This window comes from Procambarus clarkii, chromosome 46 (genome assembly GCF_040958095.1).
Source record: "Procambarus clarkii isolate CNS0578487 chromosome 46, FALCON_Pclarkii_2.0, whole genome shotgun sequence".
Lineage (NCBI taxonomy): Eukaryota > Metazoa > Arthropoda > Malacostraca > Decapoda > Cambaridae > Procambarus > Procambarus clarkii.
The window spans coordinates 6,824,160-6,846,023 of record NC_091195.1 but is presented as its reverse complement, the minus strand read 5'-3'; the positions used below and the strand labels follow the sequence as shown (position 1 = coordinate 6,846,023).

General features: G+C 49.7%; 1 protein-coding gene across 1 annotated transcript in view; it reads left to right on the top strand.

Moving 5' to 3' along the window:
• The first annotated feature begins 1,908 nt into the window (after positions 1-1,908).
• LOC138350504 (uncharacterized) overlaps positions 1,909-21,864 on the top strand; it is a 193,673-nt gene continuing 173,717 nt past the window's right edge. Inside the window, exons 1-2 of the mRNA XM_069301525.1 lie at positions 1,909-5,052; positions 7,708-7,914. Coding sequence (XP_069157626.1) covers positions 2,403-5,052; positions 7,708-7,914 — 2,857 coding nt within the window. The 5' untranslated portion in view covers positions 1,909-2,402. The remainder of the gene's footprint in view (positions 5,053-7,707; positions 7,915-21,864) is intronic.

The following is a 21,864-nucleotide window of genomic DNA, read 5'->3' as shown; positions in this document are numbered from 1 at the left end:
GGCCCCTTTATGTGCCTCTAGGCGACCCTTTATGTGCCTCTAGGCGGCCCCTTTATGTGCCTCTAGGCGACCCTTTATGCACCTCTTTATGTGCCTCTAGGCGGCCCCTTTATGTGCCTCTAATCGGCTCTTTATGTGCCTCCAGGCGGCCCCTTTATGTGCCTCTAATCGGCTCTTTATGTGCCTCTAGGCGGCCCCTTTATGTGCCTCTAGGCGGCCCCTTTATGTGCCTCTAGGCGGCCCCTTTATGTGCCTCTAGGCGGCCCTTTATGTGCCTCTTGGCGGCTCTTTATGTGCCTCTAGGCGGCCCTTTTTTGTGTCTCTATGCGGCTTTTTTTGGGGCTTCTTGGCGGCCATTTTATATGCCTCTTGGCGGCCATTTTTTGTGCCTCGAGGCGGCATTTTTTGTGCCTCGAGGCGGCCATTTTATGGGCCTCCAGGTGGCCATTTTATGTGCCTTAAGGCGGACTTTTTTTGGCCTGATGGCGGCCATTTTATGTGCCTCTAGGAGACCCTTTTTGTGCCTGTAGGCGACCCGTTTATGGGCTTTTATGGGGCCAATTTTAAGAGCCTCCAAGCAGCCATTTTTTTTGCCTCATGCCAGCCGTTTTATTTGCCTCTAGGCGGCCATTTTATTTGCCTCTAGGCGATCCATTATGTTCCTCTAGGCGGCCATTTTATTTGCCTCTAGGCGATCCATTATGTGCCTCTAGGCGGCCCCTCTATGTACCTACAAGCGACCCATTATGTGCCTCTAGGCGGCCCCTCTATGTACCTACAAGCGACCCATTATGTGCCTCTAGGCGGCCCTTTATGTGCCTCCTGGCGGCCATTTTATGTGCCTCTAGGCGGCCATTTTATGTGCCTCTAGGCGGCCATTTTATGTGCCTCTAGGCGGCCATTTTATGTGCCTCTAGGCGGCCATTTTATGCACCTCTAGGCGGCCATTTTATATGATGAGCCTCTACGCGGCCCGCCATCATTGCTCCTATAAGAGACTCTCAGGGGACGGAAGTTTACTTGTAGTAAACTCCATGTAAGTTGTTAACATTATACTGTGAATATTGTCCACAAGAGAGCGGAGGGGGAGAGGGCGATCTACACAGAAGCTCAGCTGGGAACCCTTGCAAGAAAATAAATAAATAATTCATAGCCTAATTAATATGATATAGCAAAGTTCGTGGTAGGGGGTAGCTTTGGTACTCTTTAAAGTTGTACTCCCTACATATATGCCATTCCCTGTTGGGCACATACCCAGCAGGAATTACTGTTAGAAATTAGGTGAGGCTAGCTCCCTGAGTAGGGTCTTCTAGCTCGCATAGACAGAGAAGCAGACATTATTTCTTATTGATACAGATTTATCATTTCTTGTTCTATTTTGTGTTGATATAGTTAACAACTTATTATTACTACCTTCGATATAACTTTTCATCCTTTTGACAACATCAATAATATCAACTATACTTTCCGAAGAATGTGTAAACATAGCTTCCTTAATCTCTCTTAATAAGGGAGATTTCTAATTCCTGAGACCAACTTTGTCATTCTTTTCTTTATGGGTTCAAGTTAAATTATGTCCAGTATATTGTATGTTGACCAAACTGAACTGCATAATCTAAATAGGTCCTTACAAGAGCAAGATAAAGGCAGAGAATAACATTACTAAATGCTACACCGTATATTTCTGTGTGAGAAAATGAGCACCATTACTCTACCTAAACCAGAAGCCAACACCACAATGATCACAGGAGTTAGGTCAAAATTTTGACAAGTTTTAAGTTATAAAATATAACAAAATGCAGGAGGCAGACTTTGGAATTTTATTTGTTTTAGTGATCTCAAAAATGTATTTCTGGCCCAATGTTTAACACTAACATCTTGTTTTAATAACGTTAAATTGTTCTTCCAGATGACAGAATTCTGAAGAGTATAAAGACAGAAGAAATTAACTAGTTAAAGAACAAATTGAAAATAACAAATAAAGCTGGAACCGAATATTGCATTAACATGTGAACACATTTTGTAAAATTTGATTTATTTGGAAATCACTTATATTTTTGGTTAATTAAGTGACTGTATTATGGTTAATGCAGTCGGATCATCACCGATTAGATCCGAGTTTGATTCCCTGGCAGTGTGAGATGCTCAGCCTCCTGATACCTCTGTTCACCTAGCAGTAAATATTAACCTGGAAATTAGTCAACTGTTGAGGGATGCATCCTGAGGAAGGTCTGTCGTTGGCTTAGGAAGGCCTACACAAGCCTAACAAGCTGCCCGTCTCCGACAGTGGGAAACAATGTTATGTTTTTAAACATAATATAATAACAAAACCAGCGTGGGACATTTACTGCTTGTGTGAAACTTGACAACAGTTGTGTGAGGTGAGAATCATACGGCCCAATATGGCGGCCTCGAGTCCTGTTATCCAACCGGAAGATGTGAACAGACTGCGGTATGGACTGGCTGTGACTAAGGCAGGACGAGACGCGCTAGCAAGTGTGTTTATGTGGTCGTACCGGGGCACCTTCCCAGTAGTGACTTACCTCACTCAGGACTTGGGGTACACCAATGCTCAGTACAGGCGTGTCTTCGATGCTCAACAGAGGGATAAACTCGAAGCTTCCTCTGACGCGGCAACTTTTGACATCACCCTGTTGTATAAACTCCTGCAACGTGTGTGTGGTCTGGCTGAGATGAATGACCCCACGTGGACCACTCCAGGGCCTCGGGGACCATCACATGAACACCTCATTTACAAGCTGAAGAAACACCGAAACACGTTGGCCCATGATAATGTGGGAATGTCAGAGCAAGATCTTACGTCAACACTGACGGAGCTCAGTGACTTATTGGCCAAGATGCTGGCTGAGGCCGGCGTCCGGTGTGGGACAAACAGCCAGGATGTGGACCACGTGACCAGAGATGTCACCAAGTATATCGGTGATCTGCTAGCAAAGGTCAGAGAGCAGCTGGATCCCTCAGATGTGGCGTACTTGCCTCAGCTCCGCCAGGAGATTAAGATGTTCAAAAGCCACATCACAGAAGAGGTTAAGCAGATGAGCAAGCAGGAGCTAACTGACGGGTATAAACTACTGTACCAGATTGTTCCCGCACCCTGGCTCCTCCTCAACATTAACTACAACCCAAGTCTTGCTTTTACACGACTGCGACTCCTTGAAGATCCTGTCATAGGGGCAAGACCCTCCCATGCGGCCAAGGGTCAGGATATAAACTATGAAGACATCTTGAGTATGAGACGAGAGGACGGAAGAGTCCCTGAGTGTGTCCTCCTGACGGGGGAAGGTGGTATGGGCAAGACAACTTTACTCAAGCTCATCCTCGAGAAGTGGGTAGAGGACCCTGCTGCCATACGTCACCTGGGCACTGTGGACCTCGTTTTCTATGTACAGTGCAGGGACTCACATCTTAATACCTTCGATGATCTCCTCCGCCAGTTACTGCCTCAAACACTTAGTGATTCTGGTGCTGACTTCCAGCTGTTTAAGGAGATAATCTTGAGCTTAAATATATTAGTCCTGATTGACGGCTACGACGAGGTCAACGACCATTCAGGAAGGCTGGTGAAGGAGCTGTTGCACCTGCCTGGCAAGGATGTGAGGTTGGTGATAACCACACGGCCGGGGTGGGACCAACAACTGTCACAGCTCGTCCCACACACCAGACCTCGCTGCAACATCCTCGTCTTGGGCATCACTCCAGAACGTCGCGTGGAGTTCGCCGAGAGAACCATCAAGGTGCTGGTGGAGGAAGAGAGCCAAAGGAGTGTCATCACAGGGAGGTTTACCCAGCGGCTGGAGCAGATGAGTCAGTTCCTGGGTGAGTACCTCAACACTCCACTCACCTTGACCTTGTTGGCGCTGCTGTGTGTCGAGGCTCCAGAAGAATTTAACAACCTCACCACAAACACTCAAGTCTACGAGAAGATTCATGACTTCATAACCAACAAATTAGTGTCCAGACTCACAGACAAACACGTGACCGAACCCAAAGGAAAATGTGACGAAAATGTGAAAAAGCTTTTGAGGTTCTTAGAAGAGATTAGTTTAAGAGGGATCCAGAGGCAGGAGTACGACCTTTGGCCGGAGACGGAAGCGGAGATTAGGGAGAAGTGTAACACTCTGGGACTGCCGCAGGAGGAGGTCTTGTCCAACTATTTCACAAGAACCAGCTACCGTCGGGGCCTCAATGTGGTGTGGGTGTTTGGCTATTTTCACGCCAGGTACCAGGAGTATTGTGCCAGCAGGGGGCTGGTCGCTCTCTTGTTGAGGGCTGAGCAAGACCGAGGTGATCCAGCATCACACCGTGTGTCAGGGGAAAGGTCTATAATCATTGACCTCTTAGTGGATGTTGTACGTAAGGAAAAACGCTCCTTGGGAGATCACCTGAGAGGGTCAAAGTTTAATATTAGGGACGTGCAACAAGAGTTTAATAAGCGCCCCAGATGGGAGAACATTTTAGTCAGCACTACCGGGGTGCTGTGTGCCCGGGGAGTAGAGCACAGGTTCATTACTCACATAATTGACCTGTGCGAGATGGTTACACATGAGCCTGACGAGCTGTTGAAGCATGTAGCAGAGTCCCGCGGGAGTGAGCACGTCATCCAAGCCGTGTGTGAGAAGCTGCGTACAGAACAAGAATGGAGAATAGAGAGTGTTGACTCGTGGGTTGTCCTGCCGCTTGTTCTTAAGAATGTGACACCTAAGAACATTTACCTAAGAATATACAATACACCCCTACTAAAGCAGCACCTGTCTGCACTGTCAGTGCTGGCAAAAATGAAGGTAACCATATCCTTATGTCTTGACTATAGTTTAGACAGCAAAGAGACAAGTGTTATACCAAAACAATGTATGGAGAGGCTGACAGCCCCCGGCAGTAAGTGTAAATTAGAGAAGTTTCGTGGTCACTTCCCTGAGGCAGCCATACCCCTCCTGCCTCACACCCTCGAGACCCTCACCCTGCGCCTCACACTACAGCAACTGCTCGTCCTCATCCGTCACCTGCCTCACCTTCCTCACCTGCAGCGTCTTGGTAAATATTCATATTTTCCACCATAATTTTTAGGGTTATTTATTAATACCAAAATTACGCAAAGGGCTTCATTCGTCATGTTTAATATAGTAATTCAGATTTACATTGTTTACATATATGTTTACAACCTTATGGACGAAAGATTCCTTATATTGTTTACAAACATAATCACCTTAAGGGAGACAAACACCTTATATTGTTTACAAATATATTCATCTTATGGACGACAAACACCTGATTTGGTTTACATATATAGTCACCTTAAGAGCGACAAACACCTTATATTGTTTACAAATATAGTCACCTTAAGGGAGACAACCCCCCTTACATTGTTTACAATTATAGTCACCCTAAGGGTGACAAACCTTCTACTTTGATTACAAATATAGACTTATTAAGGGCGACTACTTTATGAATAATAAATTTTCGAAACATTCCGCTGCTGTATATATTCTTGTGCATAAATAATTTCATGAAGTATTTAGCGACGCCATACTTTTGGTTCAGATGACTTACCACTTTGACTTTGACTCGTGGTACAGATCTCCTTTCACTGTGACCTAATTCCTGTTCAGGATGACCTCTCACTGTGACCTAATTCCTGTTCAAGATGACCTTTCACTGTGACTTAATTCCTGTTCAGGATGACCTTTCACTGTGACCTAATTCCTGTTCAAGATGACCTTTCACTGTGACCTAATTCCTGTTCAGGATGACCTTTTACTGTGACTTAATTCCTGTTCAAGATGACCTTTCACTGTGACCTAATTCCTGTTCAAGATGACCTTTCACTGTGACCTAATTCCTGTTCAGGATGACCTTTCACTGTGACCTAATTCCTGTTCAGGATGACCTTTCACTGTGACCTAATTCCTGTTCAAGATGACCATTCACTGTGACCTAATTCCTGTTCAGGATGACCTTTTACTGTGACTTAATTCCTGTTCAAGATGACCTTTCACTGTGACCTAATTCCTGTTCAAGATGACCTTTCACTGTGACCTAATTCCTGTTCAGGATGACCTTTCACTGTACCTAATTCCTGTTCAGGATGACCTTTCACTGTGACCTAATTCCTGTTCAGGATGACCTTTCACTGTGACCTAATTCCTGTTCAGGATGACCATTCACTGTGACCTAATTCCTGTTCAGGATGACCTTTTACTGTGACTTAATTCCTGTTCAAGATGACCTTTCACTGTGACCTAATTCCTGTTCAAGATGACCTTTCACTGTGATCTAATTTCTGTCCAAGATGACCTTTTACTGTGACCCAATTCCTGTTCAAGATGACCTTTCACTGTGACCTAATTCCTGTTCAGGATGACCTTTTACTGTGACAATTCCTGTTCAAGATGACCTTTCACTGTGACCTAATTCCTGTTCAGGATGACCTTTCACTGTGACCTAATTCCTGTTCAGGATGACCTTTCACTGTGACCTAATTCCTGTTCAAGATGACCTTTTACTGTGACCTAATTCCTGTTCAAAATGACCTTTCACTGTGATCTAATTTCTCTCCAAGATGACCTTTCAGTGTGACCTAATTCCTGTCCAAGATGACCTTTCACTGTGACCTAATTCCTGTCCAAGATGACCTTTCACTGTGACCTAATTCCTGTTCAGGATGACCTTTCACTGTGACCTAATTCCTGTTCAAGATGACCTTTCACTGTGACCTAATTCCTGTTTAAGATGACCTTTCACTGTGACCTAATTCCTGTTTAAGATGACCTTTCACTGTGACCTAATTCCTGTCCAAGATGACCTTTCACTGTGACCTAATTCCTGTTTAAGATGACCTTTCACACTGACCTAATTCCTGTTTAAGATGACCTTTCACTGTGACCTAATTCCTGTGCAAGATGACCTTTCACTGTGACCTAATTCCTGTTTAAGATGACCTTTCACTGTGACCTTGATCCCTTGGTTAATTAGACCTTCCGTAACTTTGATCCTTAATTCAGGTGACCCATCTATCCCTGTGACCTTGATACTTGGTCCAGATGACCTTTCACTGTGACCTTGACTTAGTTTATTTGACCTTCTAATGAGACCTTGACTATTGATAAAGATGACCATGACTGTGACCTTGACCATGATACAGATGACCTTGACCATTGATACAGATGACCTTGACTGTGACCTTGACAATTGATACAGATGACCATGACTGTGACCTTGACCATTGATACAGATGACCTTGACCATTGATACAGATGACCTTGACCATTGATACAGATGACCTTGACTGTGACCTTGACCATTGATACAGATGACCTTGACCATTGATACAGATGACCTTGACCATTGATACAGATGACCATGACTGTGACCTTGACAATTGATACAGATGACCATGACTGTGACCTTGACCATTGATACAGATGACCTTGACCATTGATACAGATGACCTTGACCATTGACACAGATGACCTTGACTGTGACCTTGACCATTGATACAGATGACCTTGACCGTGGCTTTTAAAAGCTATTAATACATAGTTTAGATGCTATTAATACTGTCCAAAATACGGACTTGTCATCAGGTAATAAACCCAGCAGTAAGGTGAGTGGATGGCTCAGTATGTCTTCTTGTTATATCTTAGAACATAACAGTAACGACAGTGACTGTATCTCAGTGTATGTCTTCAGACATTGACCTGGTCGCCAGGGGCTACGTGGACCCGGACACCCTGGGCAGTCTGCCGTACGAGGGAAAGATACTCAACCTGACCATCAGCCGGGTCCTCACTGATGACGACCGCGCCATAGACTGGTGCTGCCACCTGGCGGCTCAGCTGTGTCCTCCCTCAAGAGGAGGGTATAGTCTCCTGTACTTCTTTAACACGCGTCTCACCAGTACGTATTGACGACATTTTAACACGTGAATATCTGTAACTCAGTTGTTTAATTCACAGTGCTTCCGGTGGTTTAAAAAATATTTTTACATTAAAAGTCATGAATTAGAGAACTTATAAGGCTTCTTGAGTAACTTTGAGCACCGTTTAGCGACCAAGAATATTCATTAAGCAAGCTTCACTGCTTATAAGATAACACTGATCAATATTTAGCCCAACATTGTCTTGCTTAATACAAGCTAGATTTACTTGATATAAGTTTTCTTTGGCATGAGTGTGTGACATAGACAGGTGTGGGTGGGGAGAGTAGCCAGGTGTGGGCTTTAGTGTTCCCTCTCATGTGCAGGTGTGGGTCAGGAGAGTAGCCAGGTGTGGGCTTTAGTGTTCCCTCTCATGTGCAGGTGTGGTGAGGGAGAGTAGCCAGGTGTGGGCTTCCATGTTTCCTCTCATCTACAGGTGTAGGTCGGGAGAGTAGCCAGGTGTGGGTTTCCGTGTTCCTTCCCATCTGCAGGTGTTGGGAGGGAGAGTAGCAGGTGTAGGCATCAGTGTCCCCTCTCATGTGCAAGTGTGGGGTGGAGAGTTACCAGGTGTATGCTCCAGTTTTCCCTCTCATCTGCAGGTGTGAGTGGGGAAAGTAGTCAGGTGTGAAGGAGACAGGTGTTGGTTTACTGTTCCGTCTCATCTGCAAGTGGGCGCTGTGGTCCCAGTTGTAGAATTCAGTATTTACTCTGAGATGCAGGTTTGGATGAGGAGAATATGCTGGTGTGGCCCTTCTTCTGCAGGTGTGGGTGGGGAGAGTAGCCAGGTGTGACAACGTTTGTTTTCATGTATTAGCTACGTTATTGTGCGGTTGTAAATAAGTGCCCACAACTTACTGCACAACTTTGGCTAAACAATTTTGAGACCGTGTCGCAACCTTAAATGTTGCATAATAATCGTTTTCCTGATTGATGGAATATATATAAAAAAATTAGAAATATATTAAAAATATATTTTTACATATACTAGAAATAAAACTGAAGCATAATAAAAGGCAGGTTAAAAATATTTTATTCATTACTTTCACTTAATGGAGAATCCATGGTAGTGGTGGTGGAATTGTTGCTGGGTTGTGGTTGGTGGCTGAGGTGGGTGGTTGTGGTTGGTGGCTGAGGTGGGTGGTTGTGGTTGGTGGCAGTGGTGGGTGATGTTTATTGTTGGTGGTAGTGGTTGGTTCTAGTGGTGGTTAATAGTTGTGGTTGGTTTTGATGGTTGCAGTGGTTGATGGTAGTGTTTGTTGATGGTTGTGGTGGTTAATTGTTGTGGTGGTTGATGGTTGTGGTGGTTGATTGTTGTGATGGATGATGGTTTTGGTGGTTGATTATTGTGGTGGTTGATTGTTGTGGTGGGTGATGGTTGTGGTGGTTGATGGTTGTGGTGGTTGATTGTTGTGGTGGTTAATGGTTGTGGTGGTTGATTGTTGTGGTGGTTAATTATTGTGGTGGTTGATGGTTGTGGTGGTTAATGGTTGTGGGGGTTAATTATTGTGGTGGTTGATGGTTGTGGTGGTTGATTGTTGTGGTGGTTAATGGTTGTGGTGGTTGATTGTTGTGGTGGTTAATGGTTGTGGTGGTTGATTGTTGTGGTGGTTAATTATTGTGAGGGTTGATTGTTGTTGTGGTTAATGGTTGTGGGGGTTAATTATTGTGGTGGTTGATGGTTGTGGTGGTTGATTGTTGTGGTGGTTAATGGTTGTGGTGGTTGATTGTTGTGGTGGTTAATGGTTGTGGGGGTTGATTGTTGTGGTGGTTGATGGTTGTGGTGGTTAATTTTTGTGGTGGTTGATTGTTGTGGTGGTTAATTATTGTGGGGGTTGATTGTTGTTGTGGTTAATGGTTGTGGGGGTTAATTATTGTGGTGGTTGATGGTTGTGGTGGTTGATTGTTGTGGTGGTTAATTATTGTGGGGGTTGATTGTTGTGGTTAATGGTTGTGGGGGTTAATTATTGTGGTGGTTGATGGTTGTGGTGGTTGATTGTTGTGGTGGTTAATGGTTGTGGTGGTTGATGGTTGTGGTGGTTGATTGTTGTGGTGGTTGATTGTTGTGGTGGTTGATGGGTGTGGTTGGGGGGTTAATTGCAGTCGTGGTTGTTGTGGTTCGTGATGGTAGTGGTTGATTGTTGTACTTTATGTAGTGGCGATTGTTGGTTATAGTTCGCGTGGGTGGTGGTTTATTGTGTTGTTTGGTGGTAGTGGTGGTTGATTGTTGGTGGTAGTGGTGGTTGATTGTTGAGGTTGTTGGTGGTGGTTTATGGTTGTTGGTGGTTGATAGTTGTGGTTAATGGTAGTGGTTGTTGATAGTAGTGGTTGAGGGCAGTGGTAGATGGTGGTTGTGGTCGTTTGTGGTTGACTGTACTGGTAGTTGTTGAGGTTCGTGATATTGGTGGTTGATTGTTGTATTTTGTGGTAGTGGTGGTTGATTATATTTGGCAGTAGTGGTGTTTGATTGTTGTTGGTGGTAGGGGTGGTTGATTGTTGTGGTTGGTGTTGGTTTATGGTTGTTGTTGATAGTAGTGGTGGTTGATTGTTGTGGTTGTTGATGATTGAGGTGGTTGATGATTGTTTAGGTTGATGGTTATTGATGGTTATGGTTATTGATAGTAGTTGAAATTGAAATTGAAATAAGTTTATTGAGGTAAAATACACACAAAGGGATGAGGTAGCTCAAGCTATTCTCACCCCGTTCAGTACAACGTGTTCATACATATATAGACACACATCACAAACAATAAACATATTACCGAACATTCTGAGAGATAAACATATACATTTCCTCCTTTACACAAGTAGTATGGTATCAGACGTACACACAAATACTTTTATGACTTAGGTATACTGTATAGACAATTTGCAGGAGACATGCAGATAATTCAACAAAAGATTACAGTCTTGGTGCAAAATTCTTATATCTCTCCAGAATATCATCAACCTTTCCGTTGTGACACATCCAGGCTATTTGTTCAGGAACAGTCCTTATCTCAGTGTTTCTATATACATTAATCAACGGACAATCAAGAACATAATGGGCAAGGGTGTGAGACCTTAACATACCACATAGTTTACACTTCGTGTCATTATCATGAACATCTATCCCATATTCCCAGTAATATTTGTACCCAAGCCTGAGCCGCATGTGCACAGTCACTCCAAGCATTTCTCCTTTTACCATAAGTGAAATGGGTGTTTTGACTCACACACATGTAGTGTTGCATGGTTTGGCTTCCCTCATACATTATACCTCTCCTCGCCACTCCCGCCTGTGACTGAATATTTCTAATTTTGCTTCTTATTTGTCTCATTGTGAATTCACATTCAATGTCAACTTGTTGTTTTAATGTGGCATGTTTGGCCAAGTCATCTGCCACCTCGTTGAGCACTATTCCAACATGAGATGGAATCCACATGAATTTCACATTGTGACCTTTCAGCTGTATCTTAGTTATCCTTTTCTTACAATCCTCAACTATGGACATGAAGACTGGATTTCGACTGTTTAAGGACTCAAGTGCTCCTCGGCTATCGACAAATACAAAAACATCTTTGTCGTCATCACGTACTTCCTCCAAACACGCCAGAATGGCCTGCAGTTGAGCACTGATAGTAATGGTGGTTGGTTGTTGTAGTTAGAGGAGGAGGTCGAGGAGGAAGGAGGAGGAGTAAGGAGGAGGTAGGAGGAGGTCGAGGAGGAAGGAGAAGGTCGAGGAGGAAGGAGAAGGTCGAGGGGGAAGGAGAAGGTCGAGGGGGAAGGAGAAGGTCAAGGAAGAAAGAGGAGAAGGTCGAGGAGGAAGAAGAAGGTCGAGGAGGAAGGAGAAGGTCGAGGGGGAAGGAGAAGGTCGAGGAGGAAGGAGAAGGTCGAGGAGGAAGGAGAAGGTCAAGGAAGAAAGAGGAGGAGGAAGAATGAGAAGATCGAGGAGGAGAAGGTGTTGGTGGTGGCTGTTGGTTGTTGTTAGTGGATATTGATGGTTGAAGAACATAGAAGGATTAGGAAAAATAAGGAAGGCAGGAACGAGAAGGAAGTTTAAGGTAAGAGTAGGAAGATTACGGAAGGTGGAAGAAAAATATGGAAGGAGGAAAAACAAGAAAGGAGGAAGAATAGGGATTGAGGGAGAATTATGAAGAAGGAAGAAGACTAAGGAAGGAGGAGGAAAAAAGGAAGAAGGAGGAAGAAATAAGGAAGGAGGAGGACAAATATAGAAGAAGGATGAAGAATATGAAAAGTAGAAAAATAAAGAAGCAGGAAGAATAAGGAAGTAGCAGTGGTGGAGAGTGACAGTGGTGGAGAGTGGTGTGTGGCAGTGGTGGAGAGTGACAGTGGTGGAGAGTGGTGTGTGGCAGTGATGGAGTGCTGTGTGACAGTGGTGGGGAGTGGTGTGTGACAGTGGTGGAGAGTGGTGTGTGACAGTGGTGAAGAGTGGTGTGTGACAGTGGTGGAGAGTGGTGTGTGACAGTGGTGGAGAGTGGTGTGTGACGGTGGTGGAGAGAGTTTAGTGGCAGTGGTGGAGAGTGGTGTGTGGCAGTGGTGGAGAGTGGTGTGTGACAGTGATGGAGAGTAGTGTGTGAAAGTGGTGGAGAGTGGTGTGTGACAGTGGTGGAGAGTGGTGTGTGACGGTGGTGGAGAGAGTTTAGTGGCAGTGGTGGAGAGTGGTGTGTGGTAGTGGTGGAGAGTGGTGTGTGACAGTGGTGGAGAGTGGTGTGTGACAGTGGAGGAGAGTGGTGTGCGACAGTGGTGGAGAGTGGTGTGTGACAGTGGTGGAGAGTGGTGTGTGACAGTGGTGGAGAGTGGTGTGTGACAGTGGTGGAGAGTGGTGTGTGGCAGTGGTGGAGAGTGGTGTGTGACAGTGGTGGGGAGTGGTGTGTGACAGTGGTGGAGAGTGGTGTGTGACAGTGGTGGAGAGTGGTGTGTGACAGTGGTGGAGAGTGGTGTGTGACAGTGGTGGAGAGTGGTGTGTGACAGTGGTGGAGAGTGGTGTGTGACAGTGGTGGAGAGTGGTGTGCGACAGTGGTGGAGAGTGGTGTGTGGCAGTGGTGGAGAGTGGTGTGTGACAGTGGTGGAGAGTGGTGTGTGACAGTGGTGGAGAGTGGTGTGTGACAGTGGTGGAGAGTGGTGTGTGACAGTGGTGGAGAGTGGTGTGTGACAGTGGTGGAGAGTGGTGTGTGACAGTGGTGGAGAGTGGTGTGTGACAGTGGTGGAGAGTGGTGTGTGACAGTGGTGGAGAGTGGTGTGTGACAGTGGTGGAGAGTGGTGTGTGACAGTGGTGGAGAGTGGTGTGTGACAGTGGTGGAGAGTGGTGTGTGACAGTGGTGGAGAGTGGTGTGTGACAGTTGTGGAGAGTGGTGTGTGACAGTGGTGGTGAGTGGTGTGTGACAGTGGTAGAGATTGGTGTGTGACAGTGGTGGAGAGTGGTGTGTGACAGTGGTGGAGAGTGGTGTGTGACAGTGGTGGAGAGTTGTGTGTGACAGTGGTGGAGAGTGGTGTGTGACAGTGGTGGAGAGTGGTGTGTGACAGTGGTGGAGAGTGGTGTGTGACAGTGGTGGAGAATGGTGTGTGACAGTGGTGGAGAGTGGTGTGTGACAGTGGTGGAGAGTGGTGTGTGACAGTGGTGGAGAGTGGTGTGTGACAGTGGTGGAGAGTGGTGTGTGACAGTGGTGGAGAGTGGTGTGTGACAGTTGTGGAGAGTGGTGTGTGACAGTGGTGGAGAGTGGTGTGTGACAGTGGTGGAGAGTGGTGTGTGACAGTGGTGGAGAGTGGTGTGTGACAGTGGTGGAGAGTGGTGTGTGACAGTGGTGGAGAGTGGTGTGTGACAGTGGTGGAGAGTGGTGTGTGACAGTGGTGGGGAGTGGTGTGTGACAGTGGTGGACAGTGGTGTGTGACAGTGGTGGAGAGTGGTGTGTGACAGTGGTGGAGAGTAGTGTGTGGCAGTGGTGGAGAGTGGTGTGTGACAGTGGTGGAGAGTGGTGTGTGACAGTGGTGGAGAGTAAAGTGTGACAGTGGTGGAGAGTAGTGTGTGACAGTGGTGGAGAGTGGTGTGTGACAGTGGTGGAGAGTGGTGTGTGACAGTGGTGGGGAGTGGTGTGTGGCAGTGGTGGAGAGTGGTGTGTGACAGTGGTGGAGAGTGGTGTGTGACAGTGGTGGAGAGTGGTGTGTGGCAGTGGTGGAGAGTGGTGTGTGGCAGTGGTGGAGAGTGGTGTGTGGCAGTGGTGGAGAGTGGTGTGTGACAGTGGTGGAGAGTGGTGTGTGGCAGTGGTGGAGAGTGGTGTGTGACAGTGGTGGAGAGTGGTGTGTGGCAGTGGTGGAGAGTGGTGTGTGACAGTGGTGGAGAGTGGTGTGTGACAGTGGTGGAGAGTGGTGTGTGACAGTGGTGGAGAGTGGTGTGTGACAGTGGTGGAGAGTGGTGAGTGACAGTGGTGGAGAGGGGTGTGTGACAGTGGTGGAGAGTGGTGTGTGGCAGTGGTGGAGAGTGGTGTGTGACAGTGGTGGGGAGTGGTGTGTGGCAGTGGTGGAGAGTGGTGTGTGACAGTGGTGGAGAGTGGTGTGTGACAGTGGTGGAGAGTGGTGTGTGACAGTGGTGGAGACTGGTGTGTGACAGTGGTGGGGAGTGGTGTGTGGCAGTGGTGGAGAGTGGTGTGTGACAGTGGTGGAGAGTGGTGTGTGACAGTGGTGGAGAGTGGTGTGTGACAGTGGTGGAGAGTGGTGTGTGGCAGTGGTGGAGAGTGGTGTGTGGCAGTGGTGGAGAGTGGTGTGTGGCAGTGGTGGAGAGTGGTGTGTGGCAGTGGTGGAGAGTGGTGTGTGACAGTGGTGGAGAGTTATGTGTGACAGTGGTGGAGAGTGGTGTGTAGCAGTGGTGGAGAGTGGTGTGTGACAGTGGTGGAGAGTGGTGTGTGACAGTGGTGGAGAGTTGTGTGTGACAGTGGTGGAGAGTGGTGTGTGACAGTGGTGGAGAGTGGTGTGTGACAGTGGTGGAGAGTGGTGTGTGACAGTGGTGGAGAATGGTGTGTGACAGTGGTGGAGAGTGGTGTGTGACAGTGGTGGAGAGTGGTGTGTGACAGTGGTGGAGAGTGGTGTGTGACAGTGGTGGAGAGTGGTGTGTGACAGTGGTGGAGAGTGGTGTGTGACAGTTGTGGAGAGTGGTGTGTGACAGTGGTGGAGAGTGGTGTGTGACAGTGGTGGAGAGTGGTGTGTGACAGTGGTGGAGAGTGGTGTGTGACAGTGGTGGAGAGTGGTGTGTGACAGTGGTGGAGAGTGGTGTGTGACAGTGGTGGAGAGTGGTGTGTGACAGTGGTGGGGAGTGGTGTGTGACAGTGGTGGACAGTGGTGTGTGACAGTGGTGGAGAGTGGTGTGTGACAGTGGTGGAGAGTAGTGTGTGGCAGTGGTGGAGAGTGGTGTGTGACAGTGGTGGAGAGTGGTGTGTGACAGTGGTGGAGAGTAAAGTGTGACAGTGGTGGAGAGTAGTGTGTGACAGTGGTGGAGAGTGGTGTGTGACAGTGGTGGAGAGTGGTGTGTGACAGTGGTGGGGAGTGGTGTGTGGCAGTGGTGGAGAGTGGTGTGTGACAGTGGTGGAGAGTGGTGTGTGACAGTGGTGGAGAGTGGTGTGTGGCAGTGGTGGAGAGTGGTGTGTGGCAGTGGTGGAGAGTGGTGTGTGGCAGTGGTGGAGAGTGGTGTGTGACAGTGGTGGAGAGTGGTGTGTGGCAGTGGTGGAGAGTGGTGTGTGACAGTGGTGGAGAGTGGTGTGTGGCAGTGGTGGAGAGTGGTGTGTGACAGTGGTGGAGAGTGGTGTGTGACAGTGGTGGAGAGTGGTGTGTGACAGTGGTGGAGAGTGGTGTGTGACAGTGGTGGAGAGTGGTGAGTGACAGTGGTGGAGAGGGGTGTGTGACAGTGGTGGAGAGTGGTGTGTGGCAGTGGTGGAGAGTGGTGTGTGACAGTGGTGGGGAGTGGTGTGTGGCAGTGGTGGAGAGTGGTGTGTGACAGTGGTGGAGAGTGGTGTGTGACAGTGGTGGAGAGTGGTGTGTGACAGTGGTGGAGACTGGTGTGTGACAGTGGTGGGGAGTGGTGTGTGGCAGTGGTGGAGAGTGGTGTGTGACAGTGGTGGAGAGTGGTGTGTGACAGTGGTGGAGAGTGGTGTGTGACAGTGGTGGAGAGTGGTGTGTGGCAGTGGTGGAGAGTGGTGTGTGGCAGTGGTGGAGAGTGGTGTGTGGCAGTGGTGGAGAGTGGTGTGTGGCAGTGGTGGAGAGTGGTGTGTGACAGTGGTGGAGAGTTATGTGTGACAGTGGTGGAGAGTGGTGTGTAGCAGTGGTGGAGAGTGGTGTGTGACAGTGGTGGAGAGTGGTGTGTGACAGTGGTGGAGAGTTGTGTGTGACAGTGGTGGAGAGTGGTGTGTGACAGTGGTGGAGAGTGGTGTGTGACAGTGGTGGAGAGTGGTGTGTGACAGTGGTGGAGAGTGGTGTGTGACAGTGGTGGAGAGTGGTGTGTGACAGTGGTGGAGAGTGGTGTGTGACAGTGGTGGAGAGTAGTGTGTGACAGTGGTGGAGAGTGGTGTGTGACAGTGGTGGAGAGTGGTGTGTGACAGTGGTGGAGAGTGGTGTGTGACAGTGGTGGAGAGTGGTGTGTGACAGTGGTGGAGAGTGGTGTGTGACAGTGGTGGAGAGTGGTGTGTGACAGTGGTGGAGAGTGGTGTGTGGCAGTGGTGGAGAGTGGTGTGTGACAGTGGTGGAGAGTGGTGTGTGACAGTGGTGGAGAGTGGTGTGTGACAGTGGTGGAGAGTGGTGTGTGACAGTGGTGGAGAGTGGTGTGTGACAGTGGTGGAGAGTGGTGTGTGACAGTGGTGGAGAGTGGTGTGTGACAGTGGTGGAGAGTGGTGTGTGACAGTGGTGGAGAGTGGTGTGTGACAGTGGTGGAGAGTGGTGTGTGACAGTGGTGGAGAGTGGTGTGTGACAGTGGTGGAGAGTGGTGTGTGACAGTGGTGGAGAGTGGTGTGTGACAGTGGTGGAGAGTGGTGTGTGACAGTGGTGGTGAGTGGTGTGTGACAGTGGTGGAGAGTGGTGTGTGACAGTGGTGGAGAGTGGTGTGTGACAGTGGTGGAGAGTGGTGTGTGACAGTGGTGGAGAGTGGTGTGTGACAGTGGTGGATAGTGGAGTGTGACAGTGGTGGAGAGTGGTGTGTGGCAGTGGTGGAGAGTGGTGTGTGGCAGTGGTGGAGAGTGGTGTGTGACAGTGGTGGAGAGTGCTGTGTGACAGTGGTGGAGAGTGGTGTGTGACAGTGGTGGAGAGTGTTGTGTGACAGTGGTGGAGAGTGGTGTGTGACAGTGGTGGTGAGTGGTGTGTGACAGTGGTGGAGAGTGGTGTGTGACAGTGGTGGAGAGTGGTGTGTGACAGTGGTGGAGAGTGGTGTGTGACAGTGGTGGAGAGTAGTGTGTGGCAGTGGTGGAGAGTGGTGTGTGGCAGTGGTGGAGAGTGGTGTGTGACAGTGGTGGAGAGTGGTGTGTGACAGTGGTGGAGAGTGGTGTGTGACAGTGGTGGAGAGTGGTGTGTGACAGTGGTGGAGAGTGGTGTGTGACAGTGGTGGAGAGTGGTGTGTGACAGTGGTGGAGAGTGGTGTGTGACAGTGGTGGAGAGTGGTGTGTGGCAGTGGTGGAGAGTGGTGTGTGACAGTGGTGGAGAGTGGTGTGTGACAGTGGTGGAGAGTGGTGTGTGACAGTGGTGGAGAGTGGTGTGTGACAGTGGTGGAGAGTGGTGTGTGACAGTGGTGGAGAGTGGTGTGTGACAGTGGTGGAGAGTGGTGTGTGACAGTGGTGGAGAGTGGTGTGTGACAGTGGTGGAGAGTGGTGTGTGACAGTGGTGGAGAGTGGTGTGTGACAGTGGTGGAGAGTGGTGTGTGACAGTGGTGGAGAGTGGTGTGTGACAGTGGTGGTGAGTGGTGTGTGACAGTGGTGGAGAGTGGTGTGTGACAGTGGTGGAGAGTGGTGTGTGACAGTGGTGGAGAGTGGTGTGTGACAGTGGTGGAGAGTGGTGTGTGACAGTGGTGGATAGTGGAGTGTGACAGTGGTGGAGAGTGGTGTGTGGCAGTGGTGGAGAGTGGTGTGTGGCAGTGGTGGAGAGTGGTGTGTGACAGTGGTGGAGAGTGCTGTGTGACAGTGGTGGAGAGTGGTGTGTGACAGTGGTGGAGAGTGTTGTGTGACAGTGGTGGAGAGTGGTGTGTGACAGTGGTGGTGAGTGGTGTGTGACAGTGGTGGAGAGTGGTGTGTGACAGTGGTGGAGAGTGGTGTGTGACAGTGGTGGAGAGTGGTGTGTGACAGTGGTGGAGAGTAGTGTGTGGCAGTGGTGGAGAGTGGTGTGTGGCAGTGGTGGAGAGTGGTGTGTGACAGTGGTGGAGAGTGGTGTGTGACAGTGGTGGAGAGTGGTGTGTGACAGTGGTGGAGAGTGGTGTGTGACGGTGGTGGAGAGTGGTGTGTGACAGTGGTGGTGAGTGGTGTGTGACAGTGGTGGAGAGTGGTGTGTGACAGTGGTGGAGAGTGGTGTGTGACAGTGGTGGAGAGTGGTGTGTGACAGTGGTGGAGAGTGGTGTGTGACAGTGGTGGAGAGTGGTGTGTGACAGTGGTGGAGAGTGGTGTGTGACAGTGGTGGAGAGTGGTGTGTGACAGTGGTGGAGAGTGGTGTGTGACAGTGGTGGAGAGTGGTGTGTGACAGTGGTGGAGAGTGGTGTGTGACAGTGGTGGAGAGTGGTGTGTGACAGTGGTGGAGAGTGGTGTGTGACAGTGGTGGAGAGTGGTGTGTGACAGTGGTGGAGAGTGGTGTGTGACAGTGGTGGAGAGTGGTGTGTGACAGTGGTGGAGAGTGGTGTGTGACAGTGGTGGAGAGTGGTGTGTGACAGTGGTGGAGAGTGGTGTGTGACAGTGGTGGAGAGTGGTGTGTGACAGTGGTGGAGAGTGGTGTGTGACAGTGGTGGAGAGTGGTGTGTGACAGTGGTGGAGAGTGGTGTGTGACAGTGGTGGAGAGTGGTGTGTGACAGTGGTGGAGAGTGGTGTGTGACAGTGGTGGAGAGTGGTGTGTGACAGTGGTGGAGAGTGGTGTGTGACAGTGGTGGAGAGTGGTGTGTGACAGTGGTGGAGAGTGGTGTGTGACAGTGGTGGAGAGTGGTGTGTGACAGTGGTGGAGAGTGGTGTGTGACAGTGGTGGAGAGTGGTGTGTGACAGTGGTGGAGAGTGGTGTGTGACAGTGGTGGAGAGTGGTGTGTGACAGTGGTGGAGAGTGGTGTGTGACAGTGGTGGAGAGTGGTGTGTGACAGTGGTGGAGAGTGGTGTGTGACAGTGGTGGAGAGTGGTGTGTGACAGTGGTGGAGAGTGGTGTGTGACAGTGGTGGAGAGTGGTGTGTGACAGTGGTGGAGAGTGGTGTGTGACAGTGGTGGAGAGTGGTGTGTGACAGTGGTGGAGAGTGGTGTGTGACAGTGGTGGAGAGTGGTGTGTGACAGTGGTGGAGAGTGGTGTGTGACAGTGGTGGAGAGTGGTGTGTGACAGTGGTGGAGAGTGGTGTGTGACAGTGGTGGAGAGTGGTGTGTGACAGTGGTGGAGAGTGGTGTGTGACAGTGGTGGAGAGTGGTGTGTGACAGTGGTGGAGAGTGGTGTGTGACAGTGGTGGAGAGTGGTGTGTGACAGTGGTGGAGAGTGGTGTGTGACAGTGGTGGAGAGTGGTGTGTGACAGTGGTGGAGAGTGGTGTGTGACAGTGGTGGAGAGTGGTGTGTGACAGTGGTGGAGAGTGGTGTGTGACAGTGGTGGAGAGTGGTGTGTGACAGTGGTGGAGAGTGGTGTGTGACAGTGGTGGAGAGTGGTGTGTGACAGTGGTGGAGAGTGGTGTGTGACAGTGGTGGAGAGTGGTGTGTGACAGTGGTGGAGAGTGGTGTGTGACAGTGGTGGAGAGTGGTGTGTGACAGTGGTGGAGAGTGGTGTGTGACAGTGGTGGAGAGTGGTGTGTGACAGTGGTGGAGAGTGGTGTGTGACAGTGGTGGAGAGTGGTGTGTGACAGTGGTGGAGAGTGGTGTGTGACAGTGGTGGAGAGTGGTGTGTGACAGTGGTGGAGAGTGGTGTGTGACAGTGGTGGAGAGTGGTGTGTGACAGTGGTGGAGAGTGGTGTGTGACAGTGGTGGAGAGTGGTGTGTGACAGTGGTGGAGAGTGGTGTGTGACAGTGGTGGAGAGTGGTGTGTGACAGTGGTGGAGAGTGGTGTGTGACAGTGGTGGAGAGTGGTGTGTGACAGTGGTGGAGAGTGGTGTGTGACAGTGGTGGAGAGTGGTGTGTGACAGTGGTGGAGAGTGGTGTGTGACAGTGGTGGAGAGTGGTGTGTGACAGTGGTGGAGAGTGGTGTGTGACAGTGGTGGAGAGTGGTGTGTGACAGTGGTGGAGAGTGGTGTGTGACAGTGGTGGAGAGTGGTGTGTGACAGTGGTGGAGAGTGGTGTGTGACAGTGGTGGAGAGTGGTGTGTGACAGTGGTGGAGAGTGGTGTGTGACAGTGGTGGAGAGTGGTGTGTGACAGTGGTGGAGAGTGGTGTGTGACAGTGGTGGAGAGTGGTGTGTGACAGTGGTGGAGAGTGGTGTGTGACAGTGGTGGAGAGTGGTGTGTGACAGTGGTGGAGAGTGGTGTGTGACAGTGGTGGAGAGTGGTGTGTGACAGTGGTGGAGAGTGGTGTGTGACAGTGGTGGAGAGTGGTGTGTGACAGTGGTGGAGAGTGGTGTGTGACAGTGGTGGAGAGTGGTGTGTGACAGTGGTGGAGAGTGGTGTGTGACAGTGGTGGAGAGTGGTGTGTGACAGTGGTGGAGAGTGGTGTGTGACAGTGGTGGAGAGTGGTGTGTGACAGTGGTGGAGAGTGGTGTGTGACAGTGGTGGAGAGTGGTGTGTGACAGTGGTGGAGAGTGGTGTGTGACAGTGGTGGAGAGTGGTGTGTGACAGTGGTGGAGAGTGGTGTGTGACAGTGGTGGAGAGTGGTGTGTGGACAGTGGTGGAGAGTGGTGTGTGACAGTGGTGGAGAGTGGTGTGTGACAGTGGTGGAGAGTGGTGTGTGACAGTGGTGGAGAGTGGTGTGTGACAGTGGTGGAGAGTGGTGTGTGACAGTGGTGGAGAGTGGTGTGTGACAGTGGTGGAGAGTGGTGTGTGACAGTGGTGGAGAGTGGTGTGTGACAGTGGTGGAGAGTGGTGTGTGACAGTGGTGGAGAGTGGTGTGTGACAGTGGTGGAGAGTGGTGTGTGACAGTGGTGGAGAGTGGTGTGTGACAGTGGTGGAGAGTGGTGTGTGACAGTGGTGGAGAGTGGTGTGTGACAGTGGTGGAGAGTGGTGTGTGACAGTGGTGGAGAGTGGTGTGTGACAGTGGTGGAGAGTGGTGTGTGACAGTGGTGGAGAGTGGTGTGTGACAGTGGTGGAGAGTGGTGTGTGACAGTGGTGGAGAGTGGTGTGTGACAGTGGTGGAGAGTGGTGTGTGACAGTGGTGGAGAGTGGTGTGTGACAGTGGTGGAGAGTGGTGTGTGACAGTGGTGGAGAGTGGTGTGTGACAGTGGTGGAGAGTGGTGTGTGACAGTGGTGGAGAGTGGTGTGTGACAGTGGTGGAGAGTGGTGTGTGACAGTGGTGGAGAGTGGTGTGTGACAGTGGTGGAGAGTGGTGTGTGACAGTGGTGGAGAGTGGTGTGTGACAGTGGTGGAGAGTGGTGTGTGACAGTGGTGGAGAGTGGTGTGTGACAGTGGTGGAGAGTGGTGTGTGACAGTGGTGGAGAGTGGTGTGTGACAGTGGTGGAGAGTGGTGTGTGACAGTGGTGGAGAGTGGTGTGTGACAGTGGTGGAGAGTGGTGTGTGACAGTGGTGGAGAGTGGTGTGTGACAGTGGTGGAGAGTGGTGTGTGGAGAGAGTGGTGTGTGGTGGTGGGGTGGGGTGTGACAG